This window comes from Aricia agestis, chromosome 12 (assembly GCF_905147365.1).
Source record: "Aricia agestis chromosome 12, ilAriAges1.1, whole genome shotgun sequence".
Classification (NCBI taxonomy): Eukaryota; Metazoa; Arthropoda; class Insecta; order Lepidoptera; family Lycaenidae; genus Aricia; species Aricia agestis.
Window position 1 is genome coordinate 421,307 of NC_056417.1, and position 15,195 is coordinate 436,501.

Below are 15,195 nucleotides of genomic sequence, written 5' to 3' on the forward strand. Positions count from 1 at the left end.
ACTGATCGAAACAAAAGCTCGAAAGTTCATTGGCAAATAACTCACCTGGGTGGGCGTTAAAGTCACCAAGCACGTAAACGGATTCGACATCGTTACCTTCGATAATTGCACAGATTTCACTCAAACACTGGGTGAACTCTAATAAATTGTCACTGGAGTCCGTAGGCATGTACACCGAGAATATTAAAAGCGATTCGTTTTGCACTTGAATTTTTATTGCAGCTAGTCGTATACTATTACACGTCACTACCGATACACACGGGAACGTAGACTTTTTCCACAGTATAGCTACACCGCCGTATGGTCTTCCGCGTAGTATACCCGCCGACGTGTCCACCGCCGATTTTCCAGTGAACGAGAATTCACGGTCTATAGTACCTAAATATTGCAAGTCGTGTGGTAGACTTACATACTAATATTATAAATGTGAAAGTGTGTCTGGTCCGTGTGTCTGCTACTTTTCACGCCCAAACCGCTGAACCGATTTTGCTGAACTTTGGTATGGAGATACTTTCCGGGATGGAAAGGACAAAAATGCTTCTTAAATCGAAAAAATGTACGGTTCCCGTGCGATAAAGGACCATATGTGCGACAGTTGTAGATTAACATCTTATTTATAGTAAATTCAATGGAATATTTAAAATACACCACGCAGTAAGTAAAAACTACAGAAAATTAGAAATTGTACAAAATAATAATAAAAATTTATTCAACACATACACATTAAAATAATGGCAAAAAATAATGGCAGATCATACACAATAATATTTAATAATATAAATATTCTCTAAAAAGTCTCATTTTAAAAAACTCTAAAATTATTATCATTCAATATTAAAACAGCCTCAAACAAGTCGACCGTGCCGTTTAAACTTTAAACTACGGGTCTTATTTAACAGATTTATTAGAACGGGTGACGAAGGCTATATTTTAATAAGCCTAGTTAAAATTTAGTTTTGAATTTTGACCTCATTATTTTTTTTACCAAATGTAAATCGGTAAGGTAAAAATAAAATATTTTATAGTCTAGTAACACCTGATCAAAACCAGATGACTGCAGAATATTATGATGTGACTGTCTCCGTCACTCTCCGCGTAGCGAGAGAAAGTTGTGCGTAGCGGCCCGCCCGTAGCCGCCGCGTACCACCGCTACACTCGTAGACGCGCTACGAACTACTAAACTTGTACACTGTACCATCGAGGAAATTGATTTTAGGCAGTTGACAGACCAACCTCATTTGGTCGGCTCATGTCAATTTAATGTTAATAATTGCGGTCTGTCGGCTGCGGTCATAAAGTTAATATACCTAGCGGAATAGAGCAACAATCTCGAGCTGTCAAACGATACCGAAATTGGTTTACATCTGTGTGTTAAAATATTATGTGTACATATACACTTACACAAGCATGATTGAACATGAATTCTATGAGACTAAATTGTCAACGTGCCGATAAGTGCCGACTGGAAGACAAAAGAAGAGTTCTCCTGTCATGTATCACACGTCTCTTTTTACCCCGCAGTGTTACTGATAGTGACATCTCTCTTGCTCAGGCCTTTGTTTCTCCATTCCGCTAGGTATATTAACTTTATGGCTGGGGTTGACGTAACGCGACCAAACTACGTGGGACCCCCATCTGCCTAGGAATCAACTTCTCTGATATTACATACTAGAAAAGTTGCTATAATATCTAATATATAAAATTCTTGTGTCACAGTGTTTGTGCGCGAACTCCTCCCTCCATAACGGCTCAACCGGTTTTAATGAAATTTTGTATGTGCATTCTTAGGCCTGAGAATAGGTTTTTATCTACTTTTTATATTTATACTAGAAAACATTTCTATGGCTAAACAACGTTTGCCAGATCAGCTCAGTATCATATTATTATTATAATTTATACATACTAGAGATCGCCCAATGGTCGAAATTCGACCTTACTTGCAACGACATTAGGTCAGCTACCTATATTTTGTAAAAAATATTGACTTCATCATAGTTTTTTTAATTCTTGTCTCTGGGGCTCAGCTGATCTCAGACTGGCCGATTAAGCATTGTCTAATAGTATCTAAAATTAAATAAAAAAAAAAACAATAATCCATTTTCAATTTGTCAACTTGTCAACAGACTTCAACCATAAATAAAAGAGTATAATTCGTATGTATAGCCTTGCCACTCAAAAATCTGTCATTTTTCCTAGTAGTAGTGTCGTAGTGTGTGTAACGTTTTATTTGTTAAAAATATATATGATTAAAGCATAATTTTAAAATAATATTAGCTCGATGCACTCCTTCACCATATAAACTATAACTGTGCAAAATTTCATGCACCTACGTTTCCCCATTTTTCGTAAAAATGGTTACAAAGTTTTTCTCTCACGTATTAATATATAGATTTCATTACTGTATAATTATCATTACTGTATAATTATCATTACTGTTTTACAGATAACAATAATACAACAAACCCTTCCCCCTTCAAAAACGCAAAAACGCTCAAAATTCTCTACTGTTCCTACGTCAGACCCCATTTAGAATATGCCAGCCAGGTATGGAACCCATGCTACGATAAATATATTACGCGGATCGAGAATATACAAAGGCGATTTATGCGATACCTATGCTTCAAAGAGCGTCCGTGGCCTAATGGGCAGACCTTCGGTTCGCACTCCTAGAGGGTGCAGGTTCGAACCCGGGTGGAGGCGTGTACCTATGAGACATTTTCTGATCTCAAGTACATAATACGGACGCTCGTACGGTGAAGGAAAACATCGTGAGGAAACCCGCACATACTTGGTCCCAGACGTATTGACTAGTTCTTTCCTCTGGACTAGGCCGAATATGATGCGAGAATGCCGTATGCGCTTGGGCAACCATACGGACATTTAAAAATCTTGTCCCAGGCACTACAGTATTTGAGAAGTGGTTACTTCGCTCTGAAAAATACTGTATAAATCATCCAAAACGGATGTAAAGGCCTAGATTTTATGCTTCAAACTTAAAATATACTATAACTCTGATAACTACCTTTCTCGTTGACTGTCCTGACTTTCTCAATAAAGTAAACTTTTATGTACCGACTACGTAGATATAATCCACCACTGGCTATCCCATGTTACAATTCTAACTATAGGCGTAACTCCTGTCTAGTGCGAGCTTATTTTAATAATGTCTGTAAAAAATCTCATTTGATCCTTATACATTGCGGGCCAAGAATGCAAGATATAAACTCAACCTTAACTTCTTCGATTAATATTTAACTGTTCTATTTTCTTAAGCATCATTGTACCATCGAGGAAGTTGATTCCTATGCAATTGACAGACCAACGTTATTTGGTCGAATATATCAATTCAATGTTAATTGTGATCTGTCAGCTGGGTTTGACGTAACGCAACCAAACTACTTAGGTCCCCCATTTGCATAGGAATCGACTTCTCTGATAGCACATTGTAGGCTTAGTCTTATAACTTCTTTAAAGAATTTTGTTTGTTGTTGTAAAAATCATGTTTGTTTGTTAGTTCTTCTTTGTTAATGGTGAAAACTTATCATTGGCTTCTTGTTTTACCTATACTATAACTATTTAAGTAAAATTATAAGCTGTTGGTTTTCGAATATTAGGTAAATAAATAAATAAACATTTTATTAGATAGAATTTATGTATCGCATATCACCTAAAACTACTAGTAGTATAGAAATACTGATGAAATTAGGCTCAGATGTAAACTGCGGAGAATAAACAATGAAATTTCCTGCTTACGGTCGCGGTATTTGCTTAAAGCACATTTAATACTTATGTCATTAGCGTAACGTAATAATATTTTTAGAGTCTCGTTATGTTAACAACTTTTAAAATATAATATCTTAATTAGACTTAGAAGGTAATATTTTTATCTATATTTTTACGTCACGTATAATACAGTATGTACGTTAAACTATCTACTTTTCAGGGTTCAAGATGTATACGATAAAATAATATAAAATGTTGACGTACCAGAGATTAGCTTCTAAATATAATACACTCGCGCACACACTGATAAGATTGTACATAATTATCTTACACGCGTCTGTATATATTTAGATTACAATTTTGGACACGTTCTATACTTTTTCACATAATAATATAAGTATTGTTTCTTAAACATCGTATTCACAGATACAGGGTACGTAGACACCTTTTCATCATTCGATTACATTTTTGATTTGCGATGCCATCGTTAAAATGTTAATTCGGCATACTGCATGAAATGAGCTAACGGATCGCCCGATGGAAAGTGATCGCCGTCGCCCACGGACACCCAGAATACAAGAGTAGTGGCCGGTGCGTGGTGACTGGTGACACAGACTGTCTGTAGTTTGGTGACTCGTTTCCTCAGCATGTGCTCAACTTTAATAAAATGCAGAACTTTCGGGCATATACGTGGGAGAGCCATGCTTCGGCATGAATGGGCCGACTCGACCGGAGAAATACCACGTTCTCACAGAAAACCGGTGTGAAACAGCGCTTGCGCTGTGTTTCGCCGAGTGAGTGAGTTTACCAGAGGCCCAATTCCCTTCCCTATCCTCCCCTATTCCCTTCCCTTCCCATCCCTACCCTCTCCTATTACCCTATTCCCTCTTAAAAGGCCGGCAACGCACCTGCAGCTCTTCTGATGCTGCGAGTGTCCATGGACGACGGAAGTTGCTTTCCATCAGGTGACCCGTTTGCTCGTTTGCCCCCTTCTTTCATAAAAAAAATACGATCCTAAGTTAAAAACCGAATCGAAAATCCTTGAATGTACCGGAAACAATTAAAATATTGTCCTTATTTTAACATTCTACTTGTAAAACCTGATACAACGACATTGAAGGAACACTACACATTTTAAGATGCTGTATCCGATATACGCGGCTGTTATAAACAGTATGCACTGTGCTTCGTAACACGTGCAAAGTGTGGTATGTTTTGTAGACTTTGGTAATAGCTGAGAGTGGCTGGGAGTAGTTCGGAACTTGAAAAACTTACCTTATATCTACCCTTATACTGGGTGTAACAAAAACAAGTGATAATACTTTAGGGTGTGTACATGGGGAAACTCGTGACACTCGGGCCCTTGCCCATACAAAAGTGAAAAAAAAATTTGGTCTTTCAGCGCTGCTACTTTCACAGTGAAATCTCTACAAGGAACATGTACACACCCTAAAGTATTATCACTTGTTTTTGTTACACCCTGTATACAATCGAATATTATTCCTTAATCCTTAGTTATTTTGTTATAATAAAAAATACGTACGGCACTCGGGGACTGCCGCAGTAAAACTAATGCATTTTATCGACTTATGCAATTATAATTCGCATACGTCTAGTCGCACGCACACAAACACCGCGCCGAAGTGTAGCATCGCTACACTGCTGTGCCGGTCGGAGTGGGGTTGTGTTAGGTTTATTACGCGCCGCGCTCAAAACTCTCGATGAAAGCTATGCAATTGCTTAAATATTTGAATTGAGTTTTACTTTTCTTGTCGCGGGTGAGCGAGTTGCTCGTTATTTGCCGAAAAATTATATATTGTAGTAAAAATAAATACTTTAATACTCACTGAAGACCCGGTTGGGGCTATGCCATTTGTTTGTTTAGAGCTATTGAATTAAATTTTAATTATATTTAATCGCTCTTTAGAACCAAAGTGGTATTTATAAAACGATGACTGATTAAGTAATTATTTTTGTTTACAAACTAAATGTAGCGACTCAATTAAAAATCTTAATGACATGAAAACTATTTTCACAAAAGTTCTATTGTTGCGTTGCCAACAATTCAGAATTTAGTTATTTATGGTCATTTGTAAATGTCTAATTTTAATAAAAATAAGAAAATAAAATAACAGCGTTTATTCTAAAATATTTTTCACAGTCTCTATCTTCGAGAAACAGGAATGTAGAGTATGAAATTAATCATATTCTTAATTCTTATTATTGAGAAGGAGAGCAAGTCAATGCAATAATTAACTTTTTCCGTTAATTGTATAACAGTCAATTTAATCAGGCATTGTGATAACAACCGCTTTGATAACGAAATTTTTTTACAAAAAAATATAATTAATTATTATTAGTAATTAGTGGTACAATGGGTAAATATTTTATCGACTTTCGATTTCATTTGACTGAGTGCTAATTATTTTAAATTTTATTAATGTATGTTATAATATAACTAGCTTTATATCGCGGCTTCGCCCGCGTAAATCAGGATTCCCTACTGGACTCTCTAACGTCCGGACTCAGAGATATTTAATGATGATTAAACTTCAATTTAATGAAGAGTTTGACCGTTTGATCAAACATTATTTAGACTTTTAAATAAGTATACGAGGTGTAATAATTATAAAGATGTACAATGCTTATCATCATCATAAGCTTTTGTTGTTATTGAGTGTCTAACTGTGAAAACGTGTAAATGGTGCTAAGTGTTTTTGTAGTATTTAAGATTGTAAATCAAATCACTGTATGTTTTCCTGATAAAATAAAATAAATTATACAAACGCACATAGTAGAGAGTAGAGACTGGGTGATGAGCTGACTCACAGCCGGCGACGTACTGTCTACTTATCAATAATTAGTGTAATATTTTATATTAAACACTTTAATTTTAGTTGGTGTTAAATAATAAAATAATAACTCGAAAAAATATGACGTATAGTGTACAGTGTACTCTACCTACTCGTGCTAACTCACCTTCACTCGGCATAGAGCTACTGTAGGACACTTGTAGAGACATCGCAGCAGTAGAGTCACTCGGAAGGCACCTCGCGTATTTGTAAACAAAAATTAGTAAAGAGAATCTGTCGCGGGCGGAGGACACCGCGGCTTGTAAACAAACCTCTTGGCGGGCGCGGCGCGGCGCGGCGGCGGCGGCGGGCGGCGGGCGCGCGGCGGGCGGCTCATTCCGCCGCGGTCCGCCGAGACGAGCGCACGCCGCCATGATCGACTACGCGCGCCCCTTCGACCAGACCATGTGCGAGTACCTGCCACCCACGCCGCCGGCGCCCGCGCGCCTCGACGACTTCCAGGTGTTCAAGAAAGTGTCCTACGCGTACGACGCCTACTACCGCCCCTACGATGGCTACGAGCCCGATGTCGAGGCGGCCGGCGTCTACCACAGTCTCGTCGCGCCGCGTGAGCACCGCCCCGACCAGTGGCGGTACCGCGTCGTCGCCGTCTGGACCGAGGAGGACACCATGGCCTGGGTGATCGACTGCGCCGTCTCGCACGGCTACAACGAGTACGACGTGCCCGTCCACAACTTCAGGGTGCCGGGGTCGGAGCTGCGCGGCATGCGGCGCGAGGAGGTGGCGCAGCGCATGGCGCACCCGCGCGTCGACCCGCTGCTGTCGCGCAGCATCGCCGACACCGTGTTCGAGGTGCTGCGCGTGCGGCTCGGCGAGGAGATGCTGCGGCCGACGTACCGGTACGAGGAGTACCCCAACCCCGAGTCACAGGTGCTCGACCTGGACACCGTCAACCACCGCGGCCAGTACGCGCCGTACGGGGCGAGCGAAACGAGCTTCGCGCAGGCGGACTCCAGCGACGACGCCGAGGATGTGTTCCGGTCGTCGGAGACGGCGTCGCCGGACGCCAGCGACGAGAGCAAGTCGGGCGACGAGGAGGACAAGCGGCGCGTGTTCAAGCGGCCCCCCGGCCGGCCGAAGGGCACGGGCCGCAAGGTGTGCAAGCGCCCGCGCAGCGTCTCCGTGCCCGAGTTCCTGCGGAACCTGCTGTTCGACGAGAAGTACTGCCCCTCCATCATCAAGTGGGAGGACCACTCGCAGGGGAAGTTCAGGTAGGTGTCTGTGTGCAGTTTCTGTCGTGGTGTAATGTTAGTGTCGTGCTCTCCTGTATATAATGCCGTATACATCACGTCCGCGGCCGCACGTGGACCGTTGTGATCGATGGTCATTATGCATCGTTAAATCTCTAGTTCTAGGAATTGCTCGTGTTGCTTTAGCGCCGTAATTAACTTCCAAGTAGTCGGTTTCGCACGACTATAAACATAAATTGGTATCATTACTATTACCATTGAATAATGATTTCGATCGTCTCTATATTCTACTAGATACTCGTAACGACGTAATTATAAAAAAATGTGATGTTGAGGTGTCACTCGTTTTATAATTGATCGCAGTTTAAGCAGCTCTTAAAATTATGTAGCAACAGTTGGTACAGCTTAAAATGTAGAGTTTTTGTAAACACGATACCAAACATTAAATACAAAATAACAGATAAATCGAGGACCATAATATTATTAATAAAATAAATAAAAATCTAGCTTAATGCTTTGGACTAAAAAATTTCAGAACCGAAGAAACGTATGAATTTCCAAAACAAATACCTAATAGAATGTCGGATCTCAAGAATTGATGGCGAACGTCGCGTCGCACAGTCCATACATTATTTATTTATGTCTAGTCTAGAATCTAGATAATTTGGGACATAAAAATTCTAGCTACGGTGTTGTGACCTAGGTCATGTATCACGTGTACAGTGTACGGTGTAGGATGTATGAGGAAAACGCGACTTTATGAGAGGTAATAGCACTACACCTGTTTAAGCCTTCATACAATCTGAATGAATGTTTTATTAAGGAAAAATGGTTACTGTTTAACGTTTTTAGAGTTTCGTACCCAAAAGGTAAAAACGGGACCCTATTACTAAGACTTCGTTGTCTGTCCGTCTGTCCGTCTGTCTGTCTATCTGTCGCCAGGCTATAACTCAAGAACCGCTATAGCTAGACATCTGAAATTTTCACAGATGTATACGAGTATCTGTTGCCGCTATTACAACAAATACTAAAAACAAAATAATATTAATATTTAATCCCATAAGTACAACAAACGTGATTTTTTGGACTTTTTTGCTCGATATCAATAATGGCAACACAACAGGTAGGCAGTTGAAATTTTCACAAAGGCCTAAAATATATATGTACATACTTTAATACTCGTAATTAATAATAATATTTAAATAATATAAATATACATTACACCCATACAAAAACACAATTTTTGCTCTATAACGGTACGGAACCCTATGAGCGCGAGTCCGACTCGCACTTGGCCGATCATTTACTATTTTTTAAACTTCTTTCTGGTTTTTATTAATATTGTGATACATAACCTGAAGCTGAAGTCTTAACTCATCTTTTAATGATCGTGTAAAAATAAACTTTACGAACCTTCATTAATTAAAAATTTATTAAGTAAAATATATTTAAACTTCAAGTTTAAAATTTTACCTTTTGATACTTTTATTGCAATTTTTTCTTTTTATAATAATTGCTGACGTCACATTTCTTACGTTTAAGAAAATGTGAAAAAATTATTAAAACTTTATTACAAACTAATATCGCTTTAACCTACGCTTTAACATTTTGGGACCGAGAAGATAAATAAAATATTTTAGCATACATTTTTTTAAATCTTTATTTTATAAAGGCCATACATCATTAGGTAATGTACATTTATTTTAAAACATTATTTTACGCGTGCTTCTATACAGTGATAAATGTAAGAACCTTAAATATATTTAATAACTCCAATATGACGTCGAGTCGTTAGTTAATAGCTAATATAACCTCCTCCTTTTTGGAAGTCGGTAAAAATAGACTTAATATGAAGCGAATACTCGTTAATTACAAATTATGTAGTTAGTAGCCGTATAAAGACAAGACAAAGGTGCATTTTTTGAATTACAATACAACCGGAGGTCGATGTACAACTTTTTGTACTTTTATTACACGAGACTTTATCATGTGTATTTTTAGCCTGATTCATAAATTTAATATTTTATCTCTAAATAATTCTTGATAATATTCGCACGAATCTGCAAACTATTTACTTAGTAATGCATTTAAGTATTTTTAATAAACTTTTATGATGTCACTGCGTTCTCTCGCAAGATCAACATTAATTTACCCAAAAAATGTATCGCGGTGTTCTGAGTGTAGAGTTGTCGTCGAGATAATGAGCTGTGAATATGAAATAGAGGTCACCAGTTTGATGCAATCGTATTTAAACATTTTATGCAAATTTTAGGGTTCCGTACCCAAAGGGTAAAAGCGGGACCCTATTACTCATCTGATTCTCATCATTACTCATCTGATTACTGTCTGTCCGTCTGTCTGTTTATACCTCCTTTATGGAACCATTCATGCGCGAGTCCGACTCATACTTGACTGATTTTTGCTACACGTGTAGGAGGTATTTTCTATGTTTATGTTACAATGACTCTACCTGCCAGCTGCTAATTGAGTCTCTAACTTCCTGAACTCACGCAATAACGACCATTATAAATAATTATTGTATGTGCGAATATCAACCCCCTCTCCCTCCACTCCCGCCTCTCGGGCCAGCCCCCCGCAAGATCACGGCCTGGCTAGCCCCGCCCCGGCGCACACGCACCAATCCACGCGAAGGAGCTATCGTCGAACTAAGGTCAATACTGTTGCCAAAAAGTGACAAACTCCGACGGGCCTCTGCAAGGTCTGATTTTGGTGGGGAGAATGTTGAAAAGACCTGCAGATATAAGATGGCCGCTTTCGTAATACATAAAACGCAATAATTTTAAACAAATCTTAAGAAAGATTCTTATAGTAATCTACTTTAGCTGTCGAATTTTGAAATACGATGTTTCACAATATGCACTGCCTGAAGGGGCCGCTTTTGGAAATTACCCTGGATGTAATACGTAGAATAATAATTCATCTTGTACGCTATAGCGCTCTTTATCTCTACATTTGCGTCTGATGATGAAAGCAAAACGGCGTTGATCGTGATCACTTCTCTACTGTTTGCGTCTTGCGTCGGGTGCAACTTGCAGTTCGGTGACCTTCGCGCGTCGACCTACAGCAGGCGCGACCTCTACCACACTAAGGTCGACCTAAACCTGACGGGTGCCGGCGACCTCCAGCCGATGCACTAAATCCGAATAACTGCCAAATGTAGAGTTTCCGCGACTTACAGTTGGCTTAAAAAATGATAGAGTTCCTCGGATCAAATCCATCCTCGGTTTTAAATGTAAATATAATCTAATTGTTATCAATCAAACATCAGGTACATAATATAAAAATATACTATTAACTATTACTATTGATCACAATAGAGAGCGAAAATGTAGAGTTTTAGAATTATCTAATGTATAAAAAAAACAAAATTTTTGTACTGCTTCGAAATTTGTATGTTAAAAAATATATATATTAGTAAAAATGTTTTTTTAACAAGTTAAAAGTTACAGAACTTTGTTCACGGAGTTTTTTCACAATAGAATCAACATTAAGCGACTCCACAAATCTTGTTAGCTTAACCACGTTTAACTGAAATCATTAAAATAATATATACGTACTTACGTACTGGCAGACGCGGACGGTAGTTGCATACGAGTTACATAACATAAATATTATAACAAGAATAAAAATTATTTTTGACAAAAAATTTAAACCGGCTTCCAAGGTGAAAACAATAATAATATTATTCTTAGATGAACCAAAAGTATCAAATAATTCTTACTCTACCTTACCTTTTTCAAAATCTTACGTGGGAGAGCCATGCTTCAGCACGAATGGGCCGGCTTGACCGGAGAAATACCACGTCCTCACAGAAAACCGGCGTGAAACAGCGCTTCCGCTGTGTTTCGCCGAGTGAGTGAGTTTACCGGAGGCCCAATCCCCTACCCTTTTCCTTCCGTACCCTCCCCTATTCCCTTCCCTACCCTCCCCTATTACCCCTTAAAAGGCCGGCAACGCACCTGCAGCTCTTCTGATGCTGCGAGTGTCCATTGGCAACGGAAGTTGCTTTCCATCAGGTGACCCGTTTGCTCGTTTGCCCCCTTATTTCATAAAAAAAAAAAAGAATTCGCCCAAGTCTCAGCTTAATATTTTTGTACATACATGGTCTTTATTGTTTTGAAGTCGGTACCAGTTAGCTTAATGATGAGTTCTACGACAGATTATCTGAAAATTTTGAGACTGGTACCGACTTTAAACTATCCTATGTGCTTCCTCGGCCTCAAAATATCTCCATACCAATTTTCAACAAATTCGGTTCGGTGGTTTCGGCGTGATTGACAGACAAACAGACAGACTTACTTTCGCAAATAATATTAGTTTGGATGATAAGGTGTGATAAGAATTAAACGAGTTAGGAAATTTCATACTATTTTGATATTGAATATAATGTTTTTTCACTAGCTTGTGTTATTTGGGCCATATACGTCCCTAAGAATAATTATTGTCTTTCCTGTTAGTTGTACTAAAATACTCATAAACTTATCTACATCATGGTAGTACCACAGAATATAATATATTAGTTGTACCAGTAGTACTACTCTCATCACTAGTTACTACAACTCATTCAGCAAAACTTAAATTACCCAAGAGGTTAGTGTCGTTTTTTGTCGGACAAAGGTAACCTTGCTTTTTGCTTGTTTCGTTCTGCCGATGTCAGCAATTAACGAAAACGTGTACGCGCTGTAGGCGGTGAATATTAGCATTTAATTGTTTAAAAAAGGTTAAAAAGAGAACCTTAACATTGATCCAAATATCGTTGTAATCTTGTAGTTCTAATCCTGAACGCAAAGAATTCTTTAGTCCAGACCGGTTATCCAGATTTGGAATTTCCTATGACCAATCAAAAAAGATTTTGATACTAATTAATAAATTGAATAATATAATGAGTAATTAAAAGTAATTATGTAGACTTATAATGTAGTTTTAATGGCCGTTTTAAACTGCTATCCAGTAGTCAGGGTCTTACAGTGAAGCTGACAATATTATGTAGATTATTTGAAAAATAGTATGAGACAGAAACAATCATTAGGATTTTTCTAGAAATTGATATAAAGGAGTGTGACTTTCCAAGCATATATTATATTTTTCCACGCAGATTATAATTATATTTATAATATAAATATTATAATTATAATATAAATATTGAACTGCTAGAAGAAGGGCTACATTCATTCAAGATAAATTAAAATTTCATAACCTCTAGCTAAATGCCCTGAATCGGGCAGATTGCAAGAAAAAAAGAGACTTATTTTTTTTATAATTACTTATTATAATAATATTTACTATCTCCGTGGAATGTGTTAATGAGACAATAGAATAGAGTCGTGGCTTATTATATAATACAATTTTTAACTTATACGACCGAAAGATCATATTATTAAGTTATATTAATATTTTTAACCGACTTCCAAAAAGGAGGAGGTTATATTATGTTCGTCTGTATATTTTTTTATATGTTTATTTATTTACTTTACCGTTTGTGGGCCGATTTGCATAAAAATTTTTTGTTGTTGTATAGGGTTTAATTCGAATTCAGTACCACGTTCACAAAAGTGGTGATCGGATGATTGAATCCGTGAGGAATCGAGGGCACTCCTTGAAATTTGTATGGAAACATAATATAGTGATTTCGATTTCTTCTGAAGTAAGATTTTGCACCAGGTTATACCCTGGTTCCGAAGGTACCGAACAGAACTTTTAAGCCCTTATAGGTACAGGTTCGGGGATTTTGGCGTCGTTTAAACAACTGAAAGCATAAGCAATATATCAATTTGAGTCATCATCATCATCACAACCATAATTACACCAAGGGTCATCACATTATGACCTACTTCAAACGAATGAAAATTAAGTACAGAATTACAGACTTCAAACGAATGAAATTTGAGTACAGGATTAGTTTGTGATTAAAATTGTCAGAATCCAATTTTGAAATCTTTATTTTAAATATTTAAAAACAAATTATATCAGCCAGCGTGAGGCACATTCCGTTCATAATCCTAGTGAAACCCGACGAATTTGACAGATATTTAAACCTGTCCGTCTCTTTGCAGTCGAACTACTGGTCGTTATGTCTATTGTGGCACTAATAAAGAATGAATTATTTCATAATTTTTAGATCATTTTATTATTAATATTGATTTTGCCTTTGAAGTTGGTTTAATTTTTTTTTAAATAATAATGTAGAAGTTAAATTATTATTGATCTTTTAAAGTTTTTAACCGACTTCCGAAACAGGAGAATGTTTGGCTGTTGTATGTTTTTTAGGGTTCCGTACCCAAAGGGTAAAAACGGGACCCTATTACTAAGACTTCGTTGTCTGTCCGTCTGTCTGTCGCCAGGCTGTATCTTAAGAACCGCTATAGCTAGACTTCTGAAATTTTTAGAGATTGTGTATATCTGTTGCCGATATAACAACAATAGGGATGATGACAAGGTCAAAGATTAGCGAATTTTGTTAATAAAATAAAGAAATCACGGTAAAAAATAATAAAATAAAATAAAAATAGCCTTTATTCTACCACCATACAGGAATATTGCTACATTATTAATTATTATAATTATATTAGAATGTTGCTACATTAATAATTTTATTAGAATTACACATTAATATATATTTTTTTAAATCATTATTATTGGTATCACAACAATTGCTTTAAACATTTTAACTTGTTAATTTTAAAGATTTTTCAATTATAATTTTAATAATAATAGTAATATTAGTTTAGCAATATCTTATTAGTAATTCCTTAAACCTAAGATGTGGAAGTCGCCTCTTTGGCGTAGGCCTCCCCCAGTCTTCTCCAGGTATCTCTGTCTCTCGCTTTCCTTCTCCAATTTAATCCACATTTTTCCTTGAATATATCCTCCCATCTTTTTCTTGGTCTCCCTCTTTTTCTCTGTCCTTCCCTCGGTTGCCATTCTGTTATTTTATTAGTCCATTTTTTACCATTTTCCGAAAATGGAAAATGGTAAAAAATAAGTGTTCCCAAAATTTCAGCTTGATAACATTTGTATTTTTTTTGTTAAGCGCCTTTAAAGTTGGATATTCAAGTCGATATTTTTTTCAATTAGATTTCTTAATATTTGTATACAATTCGATAACTTATGCAATTAAAAGCAACTTTTGTTATAAAACCACTTTCATAAACGCAATATTTAATATACCTGTCGAACAAAGTTGTCTCCCGATGCGTACAAACTACGAAAGACTGACGTCAGTCTTTCGTAGCACTTTGTACGGAGCGTTTCGGGCAGGTCTTTTTTATGAGATATTTGAATTGTCATATCTTGGTGAATTTTTAAGCTATGAGAGTCATTCTTTCAACGATGTTTCTATTTTTTAAGTGTCCTTCAATTACCGATAAGAAAAAAAAAAATAGTCATCA

General features: G+C 37.3%; 1 protein-coding gene across 1 annotated transcript in view; it reads left to right on the top strand.

The window, feature by feature from the left end:
- The first annotated feature begins 6,921 nt into the window (after positions 1 to 6,921).
- LOC121732296 (ETS homologous factor-like) overlaps positions 6,922 to 15,195 on the top strand; it is a 40,472-nt gene continuing 32,198 nt past the window's right edge. Inside the window, exon 1 of the mRNA XM_042122132.1 lies at positions 6,922 to 7,807. Coding sequence (XP_041978066.1) covers positions 6,948 to 7,807 — 860 coding nt within the window. The 5' untranslated portion in view covers positions 6,922 to 6,947. The remainder of the gene's footprint in view (positions 7,808 to 15,195) is intronic.